At 37.0% G+C, this 16,586-nt stretch overlaps 2 protein-coding genes across 3 annotated transcripts in view; one reads left to right on the forward strand and one right to left on the reverse strand.

The window, feature by feature from the left end:
* GLDC (glycine decarboxylase) overlaps window positions 1-11,384 on the forward strand; it is a 38,898-nt gene extending 27,514 nt beyond the window's left edge. The window contains exons 17-25 of the mRNA XM_066569861.1: window positions 2,487-2,612; window positions 3,599-3,748; window positions 4,202-4,314; window positions 4,997-5,138; window positions 6,448-6,559; window positions 7,829-7,924; window positions 8,851-9,023; window positions 9,668-9,748; window positions 10,750-11,384. Coding sequence (XP_066425958.1) covers window positions 2,487-2,612; window positions 3,599-3,748; window positions 4,202-4,314; window positions 4,997-5,138; window positions 6,448-6,559; window positions 7,829-7,924; window positions 8,851-9,023; window positions 9,668-9,748; window positions 10,750-10,893 — 1,137 coding nt within the window. The 3' untranslated portion in view covers window positions 10,894-11,384. The remainder of the gene's footprint in view (window positions 1-2,486; window positions 2,613-3,598; window positions 3,749-4,201; window positions 4,315-4,996; window positions 5,139-6,447; window positions 6,560-7,828; window positions 7,925-8,850; window positions 9,024-9,667; window positions 9,749-10,749) is intronic.
* A 1,103-nt stretch (window positions 11,385-12,487) lies between these two features.
* UHRF2 (ubiquitin like with PHD and ring finger domains 2) overlaps window positions 12,488-16,586 on the reverse strand; it is an 82,720-nt gene continuing 78,621 nt past the window's right edge. For both annotated transcript variants that reach the window (XM_066569864.1, XM_066569863.1), the window contains exons 15-16: window positions 15,990-16,088; window positions 12,488-14,444 (exon numbers count right to left, since the gene is read on the reverse strand). In XM_066569864.1, coding sequence (XP_066425961.1) covers window positions 14,298-14,444; window positions 15,990-16,088 — 246 coding nt within the window. In that variant the 3' untranslated portion in view covers window positions 12,488-14,297. The remainder of the gene's footprint in view (window positions 14,445-15,989; window positions 16,089-16,586) is intronic.

The following is a 16,586-nucleotide window of genomic DNA, read 5'->3' on the forward strand; positions in this document are numbered from 1 at the left end:
TATTATCCATCCTCATTTCCTAGCTGGATTCTAGTTATTTGTCCATCCTTCTCAAAAAAGCCATTTTTTAACTTTGGTTATCTTAAAAGCTTTTGTGTTCCTTTTACCTTTTTTTTTGCTTACTCCCTTTATAGCTTTTGATGCAATTGCTTTCTTTCCCACCAAAATGGTGAGATTGTTTAGTAGCAGTAAGTTCAAAGCTAAAGGATCACAGTTGTGGGTTAAGATGCATTTTCTTGTGTCATACTTTAGATCTGTCTGCCTCCAGTATACATGTACTGCTTGGAATGCTGCCCCACAGTACTGTGGGTCCTTTTCTGAACTCTGGAATCAGTTCTTTTAATGATCTGGGGGGTTTTGTATTAAAGGATATTTGGCATTTCACTGTGTGTCTCCATTAGAACCACAATTATGAGTAATTTTAAATGTTAGAGAACCAGCACAGATATTTATAATATTCTATTAGGATGACCTTTCCATACAGTGAACACTATTCTTCTTTTCTTTAACATGCTTTCATTAAATATTTATCCATATGTACTTTCCCACTTAAGCCACTGGAAGTTAGTTTAGGAACATTATTTGGGACTACATAAAAAATCTCTTTGGAAGTCTGAGATTACTTAGGTCTTCTTTTTTTACACACCCATACAGTTGGCTTTAAAGAGAAGGGAAAAAGTCCTTAGTGCAATAGTATACATATTCTTTGAACCTGATTTTATCCTTGGCTTTGGGACTCATTTATCTTCTCAAAATGGAAGCATCACTGTCCTGGCCTCCTGAGAACTATAGCCTCTGTGTGAGGAAACCATCTAAAACTGAATATCAGTGTTGTCTTCCTCTCTCTGTTTCTTTGTTGCATCCACATCACATCAAACTTACTAGGAGGTAACCACTCTTTACAGTTACAAACTTTGTTTTATGAGTAGTTTTACTCAGTGGGAAGTGGAATTAGGTTAAAATTTTATTCCTTGGAGAGTTGTCTTCTGATTGTCTATGTGTCATCTGTCATTCCTCTTTTTCTGTGCAAGACCCTTAGGCTTCTCTGAGTGTCTGTGGGTACTTCTGTGGTCTGAAAATACCCGGAGGTGAACTGCACCGGAGAGCCTGGGGGCTGCTTGCACTTTTACTCACACTTTATAGATTTCAAATGTTACAGGAAAACCATGGTACTCTTGGGAAAGAGTAAAAAGGAGTAAGAAAATAAGAAAGCAGAATGCTGGCCTTTCAGCTGCAGTGCTTTTTTCTCCTAGGCTGGAGAAAGCAATTACACGAGCAGCTCAAGGGTCTCTTAGTTGGCCGCGTTTGGATTTGGTGCCCTCTGGTGGGAAAAAAGGATGGACACGGAACTGACAGCTCGCATCCCTGCTGTTCTGTGTGATCAATAATGTCTGTACCCAGCAGGCCTTGGTGGCCATCTGGAGGCACTTTGCATTTCAGCTATGCGGATAAATGGCTACAGATGTGGCACAGTTCTTCCTGGCACTGGCACTGGGATCCCTGTGTTTCTGGGGTTTTGAAGTATTCACATTTGTCTCAGCATCACTGTGGACAATAGAGTTCCATGAGCCACCATGCAGTTTCTGTAGAAGAAAATTATTTTTGGCTTTTTGGGGGTTTTTTTGTTTGTTTGTTTTTTTCGAGTTTTTTTTTTGGTGGGTTTTTTTTGGGTTTCTTTTTTTTTTTTTTCTTTTTTTGTTCACTTGCTAGTTTTTTGTTGTTTAGTTTTTGTTAGGTTTCTTTTGTGTGCGTGTTTTTTGGTTGATTGGTTGGTTCATTTGGTTTTGATTTTCTTTTGTTGGTTTTTTTTTTTGTTTGTTTGTTTGTTTTTGGGGGTTTTGTTTGGGGTTTTTTGAGAAATATTTATTGTCTTTAGAGGTGGAGTTCCTAAAAAATGTCTGGAAATATCCTGACACGTAGACAATTTTCCTATGACTGACAATTTCAATTTTTTATTTAATTAGAAGTGCTTCTCTTTTTTTTTTCTTTTGAAGTTAACTGTACAAAGCATGCAAGTAGCTCTGAGTTTCTCATCTATAGTTAAGAAGTTGTAGTAGAAATTTGGAATTAGGCACTTTTTCCTTTCAAGTAATTGTACATATGGAGACAGTAATATAGAGATAACTGTAATTTTTTTTTTTTTTTTACAGAGATAACTGTAAAAAAAAATTAGTGTTTTAAAAAAAGGTGGGGTGAGGCAAAAAAAAAATTAAATATAAGTATCTGAAATAATATTCTGGAACTGCATCCCTAAATATGATTGTGCAGCAAATGAAACTTTGGTAATGAGTATTTAAATGCTGATACCTGAATGGCTTTTCCTAAAAAATTTAGTTGCATTGTTCTGCAAAAGAGGCAATTTGCTGGTACCATCACGGTTTCTTTTCAAAACTTTGATAATGAATTGTAGCTGCATGTAGATCATAAAACATTAAGATTTTTTAAACTAGTTATACTTTAGGCTCTTTTTTTCTTTCCCTTCCAAGGTTTGCCTTATTCCTAAATCTGCTCATGGTACTAATCCAGCAAGTGCACAAATGGCAGGGATGAAGATTCAGCCCATTGAAGTGGATAAAAATGGGAGCATTGATATTTCTCATTTAAAAGCAATGGTGAGTATTTAAATATCTTTGATTTTCAAGGAACACTTCTTCTCTGAAGGTAATAGTGTTGGCAGCTGAATCACATTTTTCTACAAGAAAAAATAAAGCAATAATACTGAATATGTGCTTTGAAAGGACTAGGTAATTTTTTTTTCCTCACTCAGACACTAACTATGTGACAATTGTAAGATTCCTTTTAATTTGAGGATCTTTAGCACAGGATTTGCTCAAAGAGTCTTTGTACACAGTAGACTCCTTTATAGCAGACCCTTTTGGTCCACAGCTAGTACTGGAAATGAACAAGCCATGTTCATGAATGTGAAGCATTTGAAACCGCATTTCAGCCTTCTTTCAGCAAAGTTCAAGTCCATCTCTGCTGGAGAAATTGTTGCTAGGCAACTACTTTTTTTCTCTTTTTAAGTATATTGACTGCAGGTGAATCTTGCAATGCAAGGGATTAGCAGGACACATTTCCACATTTGGACAAACTTTTAAGGCAGTCATAGAACTCTGTTGCTGAAAGTAGGGGGAATGGTCATTATTTCACATTAACTTGAAGGCCAGATTTTCGTTGGGTTGTCTGAAGGTCCCAGAAGAGAGTGTTTTACACATATATATGCTTATGTACATATATGTATATACACATCTATATGTGTATGTATGTATGTATTTGTGTGTGTATATGTATGTATGTATGTATGTATATGTGTATATATATGTGTGTGTGTGTGTGTGTGTGTATATGCACCTTTTAATACCTGCTTTTTTCCCTGATTTAAAATTCTGATTTATTCAGAAATCACTCTTTTTCAATAGGCGGGGCTGAAGAAGGGAGCCCAGTATCCTTTGCTGACTATAAGTAACTTTGACTATCTGCTGATAGGCCTGCTTCCCATCTGTAAAACACTCTGACTTTACTTGTATTTTTTTTATAAAATCTTGAGAAGCTTTAGGAGCCTCAGTGACCGTTTTTTCTCTCCCCTCCCTGCCACCAGGTGGACAAGCACAAGGAGAACTTGGCAGCCATCATGATCACGTACCCTTCCACCAATGGTGTGTTTGAGGAGGAGATTGGAGATGTGTGTGACCTCATTCACAAACATGGAGGCCAAGTTTACTTAGATGGAGCAAATATGAATGCTCAGGTACAAAAACTGGGCAGATTTTTTACTACTGGGAATCCTTGGAATAAAAATAGCAAAGCAATACTCAATTCAGACTGTAACCCAGCTTCCATGCAAGATGCCACAGTGTTTGGGGGAGGATGTGAGATTTCCAAGAACAGTAATTAAAATTAGATGGTGAAAGTAATTCTCTTTTACTTGATTTTTCCCCTGAAATATGTTGTAAGATTTATAAGTTGTTCACTGAAATTTGCTTAGTCTGCCTACCCTTTATCAAAGACATTCTTTAGACAGATATAATTAAGAATTCCTAAAGCAAAATATTATTTGCATCAAGTTCTTGTTTATGATGCATTGTGATAAAGAAAAACGTAAAAACATACACCATCTTTTTCAACCTGTTCTCCTTGCATTCAGAAATAGGTCCTAAATGGCATATGGAGAATGTTTTGAAACAGACTATTCCCTTTACAGGTTGGTTTGTGTCGTCCTGGAGATTATGGCTCTGATGTCTCTCACTTAAATCTTCACAAAACCTTTTGCATTCCCCATGGAGGAGGAGGACCTGGAATGGGACCAATTGGAGTGTGGGTATCTCTATATTAGCCTTTTCTTAAAAAAAAATAAAATATATATATATATGTGTGTGTATATATATATATATATATGTGTGTATATATATATATATATACACACCTTAGTGAATCTTGGTTGGGTGTTCACTTCAGTACAGAGCCATGGCTGGGAGAGCTGTGATGCTGGTTGCAAGCATCTGTCCTTCTCCAGCACAGTCATGTGCTCAGTGGTGGTGTGTTCACCTGTATCCCCAAACCCTGGCTTCCTGGGTTGGCCTTCTAGTGTGCATGATAAACCTCGCTCAGCAATCTGTTTCCTGAGTAAGAAATGGAGTTTGAGGGCTGATAACACTGCATGTAGTCCAGAACACAGAACTGCTACACAAGCTGTGTGAATCTATCCTATGGAGCATTCTTATTTCCTTAAAGGAAGATAATCTTACTTGTTTAAAAAGTAATTTTTATTTTGATAACTCCATTAATATCTTGTGATAGGTTGAAAAACTGAGTGCCATCCTCCACTGGCACCAGTTGTGTTAATAAACTTTCTTTTGAAGAAGGCACAGATCAGACTTCCTAGAGGACTGTGACTGGAAGCAAAGTGAAGAGAAACTTCAGTTTACTGCTGAAAATGTCCAGATATGGTAACATAGGAACACGTATTTAATCTCTAAAATCAATGTTTTTGTTTTAGGAAGAAACATTTGGCTCCCTACTTGCCTACCCACCCTGTGGTCAAAATACAGACGGATAAGGATGCATGTCCTTTGGGTACTGTCAGTGCTGCACCTTGGGGTTCCAGTGCTATATTGCCAATTTCCTGGGTGTATATCAAGGTGTGTAGACTTTTATAAGGAGTATCAGCTGAGGTTCTTTCTCTTTCAAGTCCAGTGACCACTGGAACAACATGAACAGGTTTAAAGAGCAGCTCATTTTTTTTGATGTTTGTACAGACTGAAATGCAGCAAAATGAAGCGATGACAATCCAGTCACAGGTTATTTACATCCATCAAGCCCACTTGATTTATAGTAGGACAATGTTGCCACAAGAAAGGACATCAGGACAACGGCTGTATCTAACTCTTCTACCTTTTGTTTGTAATAGGTCTTGAGATAAGAGGACAATAGGCAGAAAACTACAGTCAGGCTTCCACTTTTGTGACGCTGAAGTTTTCATGTTTAAATTACTCTTCTGCCAAGAGTATTTTTAATTGTATGGTTCAGTATTGTTATACTTGACATCTACAGAACATGGAATTTTGCAATATCCTGAATTACAGAGGATTTGAAAACTGAACTTAGTTTTGGTTTTACATGTGAATCAACTTGATCATGATCTATGTAATTTGTTAATCCCTTGTAATTTAGTGATAAGCAAGCAAATATTTGGCTACGTGTATGGCAATATTTAGCCAACAGAGATGACTGTAGATTCAAATTCTAATTGATAGAAGGGTGTGCTGGGACTTTTGAGCCACATTTAATGCTTACAGTGACAAGAGTTGGGGAAGAGTGAACCTAGGGGCGGTGTCATTCAGAGTACTTTGTTACCAGTATGATACTCTAACCATGGAAACTTCATCTGCTGGGGGAACCAGCTCTCCTGGAATTCCAAATGAGCAAATATGAACTGGTACCATTTCCATTTACAGCTGTGGGTAAAAATCACTTGTGACTCTAAGCTGGTTCCCATTACAGAATATTTAATCCATTAGAAATTTTTAAGGAGAGCTCTTTCCTCACAGTGCAAAATGCCATCTATTTACATTGTCCCACCTAAACTTCCTGGACAGTCTTGCTGTTGGATGGAGACAGGCAGCCTGTGCCTTTTGACATTATTTGTGTTCTCACTTTTTTCTGTTCAGTTCAGAGCTTCTCAGTTTGAGCAAAGGTTTGGGTCATTCACTTGTGAACTTGAAGCTACATCTCTTAAACAGTAGACACTCTCATAAACTACATTCACCAAAGGTGGCCTCAGTCAATATCCAGTGCTTCTCTGTGAGTGTTGTGTGGAAAAGTGTAACAGCAGAGTGACTGCCAGAACTGGCCAGGTGCATTGAAGTGCTGCTCTCTGTCATGCAGGAGCATACTTTGCTTGTTTTGGACCTGTTTTAGATCTGTTTCTTCATGTTATTTTTGTTTCAGACAATGGGAGCAAAGGGTCTGAAGCATGCTTCTGAGATTGCTATACTAAATGCAAATTACATGGCAAAAAGGCTAGAGAAGCACTACAAAATCCTTTTCAGAGGAGCAAAAGGCAAGTATTGGACAATTTTTTTTCTTCTACCACGTTTTTTTCTGCCTCATGTAGAAGTTGGCTTGCAACACAGTTGTTTGCTTTTTGGTTTTTTTTAATGCTATGTGACTGCTGATTTCAAACTTCTCTTGTTCACAAGAAGAGAAATAACCAGCCACACTTCAATGGATGCAATGAAACTGAGATACTTTCATGTAGAAGAAAAGTAATATCTGTTTGTAATTAGAAAAAGATGATGCCAAAAGATAGAGTAAACTATTAGATAATTCTCCTTGAAATTTAGTGGCAGATTGATGAACAGCAGAAAAAGAAAAAGCAACCAAGTTGAGACTTCCAAATCTCCATAACCAATGATGCAACAATTTAAGAAATGAAAGTAATTATTTGACCTGTACCTCCTCTTGCACACATCCTCTGAAAAAAAATCCCACCAAGTTTCCCTCATTTCTGCTCCTTGTTCACTTTTGTGAGATGAGATAGAATTCCTTTGGCAATGCATGATATTTCATCTACATTTTGGTTCCCTGTTTTGGCTCTCCAGGCTTGCAACAGGACAGAAGTAATGAAGAGATGAAAAAATTATTGTAGGAGTAGTGTAACAATCAGAGAACTTATTTTGCTTGTCTAAGCTGAACAGCACCGAAGAACATTTGAGTACAATATATATGTTCTCTAAAATATGTATCTTAAATTTAATGACATACACCTTGGTAAAACCTGCAAGTTGTACTTTAATAGAAGTGAATAAAATTTGCAAATTTTCAAGGATTTAACAATGTAATGGAAGGTTCTCCAGAATCATGAATATAAATATAGACAACTTCTGTCTTTAGCCTCTCTATAACAGAAGATTTGAGCTTTGCTCTGGCTTAAGATAAAACTGATTATCGTGATTAATTTAAAATAGCCTAAAACCCAAATGGTGTTGGGCCATTGACAAATCTAATAATTTTTTCAGAGAACTTGTAAATTGTAGGAGCTACTTTGACCACTCATTCCTAGTTCTGATCTTGTAAATGAGGCATCTTCTTAATGTGATGTGGGACTCAAAGAGTCAGTCTTCAAAAACTGAGTCGTATATCTCTTACCTGATAATTTCTCAGATTTGAGGTTTTGCCCAAGTAGATATTTTTGAGTTTGTCTTTTTGCCATGATCTCCACAAAACCAATCAGAATAGACAACTTGGTAAATTGCATTGTTCTTCTATTAAGTAAGACTAGTGTTCTCACTAGTCTTACTTAATAGGAGATGTCATTTTTTATTTACAGGTTATGTAGCCCATGAATTCATTTTGGATACAAGACCTTTCAAAAAAACGGCAAACATTGAAGCTGTAGATCTTGCTAAAAGGCTTCAGGATTATGGTAAGTCAAATGTCTATTCTTTAAAATAGCAGTGCAAGTGGAAATTTTCCAAATCTCTTCTAAAGGGAGACACAAACATTGGAGTTCTGTGCTTATGGATGGTGAATCTGTCACAATTATTTCAGCCTTCCTCATTTTCTTTATGGGACTTGGAAAGATATTTGCATATACTAAATTGTAGTAGGTACTTCTGACTCTGCTGCTACTTCACAGTTGGTAAACTGTCCCATCAAATACTGATTACATGATTCTCAACTGTTTGGAGCAAGTGGATCGGAGCCAAAAGCTTAATAAGACTCCAACAAAGCAAAACAAAACAAAATAGGAAGAAAAAAAACCTTTTAAAGTATGATAATAGGATTTGAACAGTTCCATCTTGATACAGTTTATGCAGTTTTGTACACATGCTCTTGAGGATCTGATTGTGGATGCTTTTTGGCTGCCAGACAAGAGGATCCATTGAACTACTTGATCCTATAGAACTGTGCTTCTAATGAATATGCATGAAAGCTGTTAAAACTCTAACCAGTAATACCTCTTCAGTGAAATAACCCAAAGCCTAATTGTGATACTAAAAAACCCACCCTTCCTGCTCTTTGTAAGTAAGCCTTAAATATTGTGCACCCTTTAAACTGACTTTTCAGCAGGTATAGAGGTGAGTTAGATAAGTATATTAAAGTTCCTTTTTAATAAAGTAAATCTGTGTGTAGCTGTATGGTAAAACAGTGGTGTTACCCTTCAGTGCTGAAAATTAAGATACTTGAAAAGTTTATCTTGCCTCTGAAGTACAGAGCCAACACTACCAGTGAATTCAATCTCTATAGATTTTTGTAGAGAAAGGACTGAATTTGTGAATCTGCTGATAGCTAATGCACGTATTATCTCATACCCTGTTACCTGTGACTGATTTCTGCTATTGTCATCAGGTTTTCATGCTCCAACCATGTCCTGGCCAGTGGCAGGGACACTTATGATTGAACCTACAGAGTCTGAAGACAAAGCAGAGCTGGACAGATTTTGTGATGCCATGATCAGTATTCGACAGGAAATTGCTGAAATAGAGGAGGGCAGGATGGACCCCCAAATTAACCCACTAAAGGTAAGATGGCATGTAGAGCAAGGTACTAGCATCAGTCTAACCCTTGAGTCTACAGATGCCCATTCCTGGTCTTTCAGTACTCTCAAAAGTAATGGGGCACAACAGTGAGCACAAGACTTTCTTGAGAAACCTTTAACATTTTCAAAATTTGAATTTTGACTTTTTCAAGTGAGAAGTCTTGCTGACAGAGCAGAAGAAAGTTATTTCCACAAGCACCTAATTTATATTTCAAGGCCATCTCAAAGTAACAAAGGAGAGATGCTTATTTCACTGTCTGAAGATGGGAAGTGGAATGACTTTAACATTAATAATAAAATAAAGACTGAATTATTTTAGCAATGCAGCACAGAACCAGTATCAGCTCAAGTTCTGTTCAACTCTTTTAATGCTATACTGACTTTTAAGTTTAGTGAAAAGCCAAAAGCATATTCAAGCCTTGGGTAGCATCTTTAGGCAGACTGGAAAAAAATCCAAATACTGACTTGCCTCCTGGTTTAAATCTGCCTTTTTCCTCCCCAGATAAACAGTGTTCTCTAGACAGTAATTATTTATATGTGGTAATGGAAACTTGAAGAAGGCTTCACACTGATTTGTTCAACAGAAATCAGTAATTTCTTGTTCTCAACATGTCTTGTTTCTTGTAGATGTCACCACATACTCTGAACTGTGTCACTTCTTCCAAGTGGGATCGTCCCTACTCCAGAGAAGTGGCAGCATTCCCACTGGTGAGTACATAATGGGAACTTTCTGGTGTGGTAATATATAAATATGCTTTGTGCTCTGTAGTTTCTTAGTCAGTTGGAGATGAAGTAATGTGGTACGAATGAAAACTTCAGAGCCATTATATTGTTGCTCAGTTTTTAAGCGTGTGAGCTCTCTCTACCACAGTTTCATTAGTGTAGCTTTTAAAGACAAGGAAAGAAGTGCTCAAAAAAAAAAAAGTCTCTACACATTGGTGCAGACCTGAATTTCTAAATCCTAGCACTTCAACACTGAATATTCATTCCTATTGGAAACAACCTGTTTAGTTCTGACAAACTGCACCAAGGGCTCCCAAAACAGAGTCCCACATGCTGACATTCAAAGCTTTGCTCAAAAGAACTTGCATAAGGTGTGACTAGGTTCCCCAAAGTCAGCATGGGGAAAGTGACACCAATCTGGACCTGCTACAAATAAAGGTCAGATTGGAGCTGGACTCTGATATCAAACTTCTTAATTGCTTTTGCAGTCATAGCAGCTAAATGTACGTGTGACCAACCTTTCTGCTTGGAAACTTAATTGCAAGTATTTTAGTGATATGTACTGTTTCAAAGAGTAAGAATTCAACTACACCACCATTCCACTTTCCTTAAAGTATGATACTATAACTAGATTGAACAGCACAATTCAATTTTCTTTTCCTCTGCTTTTCCTTCATTCCTATGTGTAAGCCAGTTGTTCAAAGCATAATAAAGTTTTCTTTCATCTTGTGAAAACTGCTTCTTTGCAAGCATGTGTTAGAGGACACGACCAGACTTTTTTAAAATCTAAGCATTCTTTTAACTGTGACTTCTATTACACATGCTTGTTAACTTTCAGGCTCTGAAAACAGACTTGAAGGATGACTTCACCCAAAAAATCCACTTTCACAGCCCTTGTAATTCTTCAGGCTCCTAACGTCTGTCATAATTTTGTAGCTTTATCTGGTGGAAAAATTAAGATGGTTGGATTCTTTTATCTCTCTTAGCCATTTGTGAAGCCTGAAAGCAAGTTTTGGCCCACAATTGCTCGCATTGATGACATATATGGAGATCAACATCTGGTTTGTACCTGCCCACCGATGGAAGCCTATGAATCTCCATTTTCTGAACAGAAGAGAGCATCTTCCTAAGATTGCTTCGAGCTACCTACATTTTTGACTCCATCAGAATGGCCCTTTCCTGATTTCCTGGGGATATTTATATTGTGTATATTTTGAATAGTCACCATGTTTGTTCATTGAACACTGCTCAGTTAAAATGTAAATACAATCAGTATGTTAGGTGTAAACAAAATGTGATTGTTCCACAGCAGTTGGTGTTGGAAGTTGCCTTGATTTATCATTTTGTCTGTTTCATGCTAAAGTTTTAACAATTAACACCCAGCTTGCAAGGTGGCATGGGAGATACAGTTAAAAAAGTAGAAAAGATGCAGATACATAAGGCGATACTAATAAATATCAACTGCAGGATTAATTGTTTACATTTTGTAAAAAAATGATGAAGTAGATTTTTTAATTTACTTCACATATTACCACTAACTAGCATTGCTAGTATTAATATTTCATACTGATTTTTTTACCTATCAGTGTTAGTAGTCTAATAAAATTGGTCAGAATTTTAATTGTTGTCATGTTTTGGATTTAAACTTTTCAGCTGTATTTTTTCAAGAGACAGTATGAAATTATGAAACTTAAGCTCTGATTTCTGACAATTGCCACAGCAGCAATAACCTTACACAAAGGAAAATACTGTCAGAGATTAATATGTAAATAAATCTCTGTTTTTTTTTTAAATGAGCCAAAATCATTAATTTTACCAAGCAGTAACAAACTTAATCTTGTTCAGCATCACATCACTTTTTTTCTTAGTAGTTCCATCTAATTCTCTCTTATTCTGGAGAAGGTATAAAAGACCATGAAGGCATAAAAGACTGTGAACTGCTTAGTATTACTTGAATCTTGGGTAAAAAAGTGTTCTCTTTCTCAGTTTCTCACTCTCTGGCACTTTTTTATACAAAGCCCTCAGTTTGCCCTACCTTATCTACAGCTTGTGTAAAAACTGATTCACAGTTCAAGCTCCAAGAGATTAAGGAGACCAGAGCCCTCCTGCAACACATAGTGCTACATTAAATCACTCAGTAACCAAAGCTTACACCTTAAACAGGAGCCTTTTCCAGCATGTTCCAGATCAAATTTACATAAAACTAATCCTCTCACAAGTTACACAGTCAGATCTCTGTGCTATGAGCACATTTGAAAGGAACCTGCCCAGATCAATGCAGAGCTGTCTGATGTACATGAACACCCCTGAAAGGACCAACTCATTCAGCCACTCAAAGCACAATTTTGGTGAATTAGGACACAGGCACTCAGCAACACTGGGACCACAGAAAAGGACCATACAGTTCTGCACCTTACAACCACCCACTACTCAACCACTTCTTGAAGATCTACATGCACATTCAGCCTGGGAACTCTGAAGTGACACAAATGAGACTGCTGTTTACAGTAATATTTTACGTACTGTAAATTTTGTGTCTTTTACAGTGAAAGTTTTGGGACTGCAACTTTTTCATTACCTACCTTATGACTTCATGGGGGGCTTTACACAAAGAGACTACAGATGATAGGAGACAGGAATGGCTTTCACGGAAGGAAAGTCAAGCCAGATACCAGTGTTTATGTGAATAGCTGCACCTACATGCTAAATCACCTTAATACATAGTGAAGAAAATCAGATTTTATTTACTCTAGAATTCACGAACTATTAGAAAGGTTATCTTTCAGTAGCTATTGATATAGTACTAAGGATGCAAAATATCATGAAAAGCCACTGCAAATTTATAATGTGAGGAAAGGACAGTCTTTCTCTGTTGCCAGTCTAATTCCCCAGTCTTGACAAGCTGCTTTAATGTTTGCTAAAACCAGTTTCACGTTTGATTATGTCACTGAAAAAATACATTAAAAATTGGTTCACAAATTTTTGTATAAAGCAGGTAACTTCCCATTGTTGATCTCAAACTGACAAAGTTTAGCTTGTGAATTAATTGGTAAAATCTATCCAGTGGAAAACAAAGCATTAAAATATTTTACAGTACTCAAGTTGGCTGTTACGAAGGTGAAATCATCATTCTCTCCAGAAATACTGAGCTACCTGTAGCACTGTGGGCCACAGGCTGTCACTGCAACCTCAGTGCCTGCAGAGGGAATCTGACTCATGCACCTGACCAACCACTGTGCAGGAATGTCACAGCTCCCACTCTGGGACATGGACAGAGCACTGTTACAGACTGTGAGCGAGTTCATGGGTATCTATGTTACCACTGGATCTTGGTTTGGAGTTCAGCCTTTTTTAAAATTAAGTGTTGTTTTCACTGAGAAATGAGTTAAGGAATATAAAGCCTTACACCTGTAAAATAAGGCCACCTAAGGAAAGCATTTAGTAATCTGAAAAATAAATTCTGTAAAAATCTCATGACTTAATTAAGTGGATAATAGTAAGAACAAAATTAGCAAATTTTCTGAATCATAAAATATTTAATAAGGTATATTTTGGGGGGGGGGATATATTGTATATAAAATTTCAGATCACAATATGAAGCGATTTGAACCTTCTCCAAGCTAGCACTGCCTTTAATGCTGTGTAGATGTATTGTCACTGATACAAGACCTACTAAAAGCATACAGTTTAACTAATACAGAAGTGGCTTTTTTTATATGAACTATTTTTTACACAATTAGAGTGTCTTGAATACCCTCTTTAAGTGCAAAAAACACAGATCACTTTACACTAATGCAGCAACAATGCATTCATATTGTTCTCATTAGTCATTAGTAGTCAACTTGCATAAGATACAAGAAAAGCACAATGAAGCTCACAAAAATAGACTAAAAATCAGCCCGTTCTTGCAAAAAAATACAGCATAATAGAAGAAAAAGACAAAAAAGGGATTATGCACACCACAGAATTTACTGTTTAATCCAAATGGCTTAAGTGCTGAATCTATTTCTTTTTCCTGGTTTTTTGTGGGTTTTTCTTTTGGTTTGGTTTTTCTTGGGTTTCATTATTGGGTTCTTTTTCTTTGTAAATCAAACCACATGGACCAGGCACAACTAATATTCAGGAGGCAGTGTGTAGCTAAAAACATCACTAACTATTTTTTATCCCCAACATTGTTTCATTGTTTGACACAATTTACTTTCCTCTGTCCTGAGGTAGTCACAAAAAAACAAATCATAAATTAAGCATCAGCTAGGCCAGTAAGAGCTGAGGCTTTTCTCTTTTTTTTTTTTTTTTCCTTCTTTAAAAACTGTTAGTTAACTGGCCAAAACTACCCTTGATGTTAAAAGACAGCTGAGAATTAGAGTTCTCACAACACCAAGAAATGGCTATGAAGGAAGAGGGTTAGGTGCTTCAAAAAGTGACAGTATATTGAGTCCCATCAAGGTGGCTGGTCCACTGCTGAATTCCCCATGTTTATTCCCCTTTACTGTCTAGAAAGTCACTGGGAGAAGTGCAGAAGGGACTGAGCACATCATCGTCCTTTACTGTAACCTGGAAAGAACTGGTCCAGTAGTGCCTGCAGGATCTTGTTGGGAGCCATGGTGTAGCCCTTCCCCAAGTCATAGCGGCAGGCAGGGCAGGTGAACACTTCGGCTCTGAAGGAGCGCTGTAAACAACTCTAGGACATAAAAAGACAGAGAAGTAAATTGTGACAACTTCCTCATAGACTGACAGCTTAACCAGCAAAACGTAAGGAATCACTATAAGATCTGCTTACAATCTGCTGTACTACCAGAAAAAAAAAGTCTTTGCCAAGCCCTCTGGTGCCTGACTCCGCCCCTGACTAAAATGTCCTAGCCAAGGAACTCTTCTCCATACTTGGGAAGAACTAAATCACTAGTGAGGTTTCCCCTTCTTTTTCACTAATGCCTTCCTGTAAGTCATAGCCAATCCTTAGCTTCCTTACAGCTTCACAGATTGCTATACTTTTCCAGACCTTCATATCCAGAGGAAAATGACTATACCACATATACTGTTTATGTAGCAATCTCCATCTAACTCATCAAAATAGACCCAGTTTAACCTTACAGATATACGTAGAATAATACAATCTGTAACACATTAGCATCTGTGCTATCATCCTTACTACATTACTGCAGATTGATTAAAAATTTTTAGGGCAGGGCAGATCTCTGTTTAAACAGCAACAGTAGCTTACTATCAAACTTCCTGACAACTTTAACTGGATATTATACTGTATTCTCAAATATGTACTGATCTCTTCAAATACTGTGCTTTCTGAGTTTGTTGCCATTCAGTTTTCTCTTTTTTTCATGGTTTTTCAATTTCTACAATTCTAAATTTTACCTCCACAACATTTCTTATGTTTTTCAAAGAGATTAATAATCAAAGAGATAATTGTTTCAAAGAGATAATTGTTCCATGTGTGCAGGCCACACATAACAACACCCTGATTTTTACTGGAGTGGTATTTTCTTAAAAAGCAATGTTGCATTACCAAGTACTGTACTAGGATGATAATAGTTTGAGTCCTTTTACGGCCTCGGGCAGAAATACTATGTATGGCAGGCACCATTCAAATATGCACAATTCAGTGTATGATTCTGTACATACCAGTGCTACAAAATTAACTCTAGTCCAGATTTGATTCCATGCTTCTTAGACTTATCTCCAACTGATCAAGATTTTGAGACACATAAGTAATGCACTGACATTCATGGTCTCCTACCAAACATGAGCAATGCCAAGATTAACAGGATAACATAACTTTCTCTGAATTAGCCCAAATAAGTTTCCAGGGTATTTATCCTCCACCCTTTCACAACTTATAATAAAGCATTATAAAATTATAAAATCTGGTTTTATTTCTTGTAAAATTATGAAAAATTAAATCATTGTTATTGTGCCAAAATCTAACCAGTGGACCTAACCAAACCCTAGCGCACCTCCAGTGACCAAAAAGGCATGACCACAATGGTAAACCTCACTCATTATGTCTATCAGAAACTATTTGGAATGTACTTCCACTCCTTATTACACAAAATTAAGGTTTGATACACAGCAAACACTGAATGGAAACTTGTTGTCTGTTTTTGCTCAGAATGTTATACAATTATTATTGTCTTTCTAAAATGCATATGCCTTTGGTGACCGGTGTCTCAGAGTCAAGAAAACAGCCCAGAGCAAGGCAGTTCATTCTTACTTTACAGACGTTGTGGAGGCACTCTGTTGTCACTGGCTGGTAAACCAACTCCTGGCAGCAGACACACATAAAGGATTGTTCCAGTTTCTTCAGAAAATTCTAATGTAGGGCACAGGAATAAAAGAGACAAACTCTATTACAGTTTTCACAAATGCCACTTACTACATAAAGATTATGTACTTCCAGAAGTTTTTAAAACACAGCTCTCTAGAAGTTATCAGGAAGCAGGTCTTTATTGGCTTTATTTCCCTGCTCTTCTACAAATTGCAGAACCATATAATCAGAGAATGGTTTGGGTTGGAAAGGACCTTAAACTACACCTGTTTCAACCCCCATGCCATGGGCAGGGAATATTCCACTAGACCAGGTTGCTCATGGCCCCATCCAGCTTGGCCTTGAGCACTTTGAGGGATGGGGCATATGTTTCTGGGGAACCTGTCATAAAATTATTTTCTGTCTAAACAAAACCTAGTGACTAAAACCATCTTTCTTCATGTCTGATTTCTGACATTAGCACAACATAAAAATACATTTATTATATCAGAGAAAAAACATGCTTGCTTCAAGAATGAAAGTAAATAAAAATGCACTTTTAAC

Source organism: Molothrus aeneus, chromosome Z (genome assembly GCF_037042795.1).
Source record: "Molothrus aeneus isolate 106 chromosome Z, BPBGC_Maene_1.0, whole genome shotgun sequence".
Classification (NCBI taxonomy): Eukaryota; Metazoa; Chordata; class Aves; order Passeriformes; family Icteridae; genus Molothrus; species Molothrus aeneus.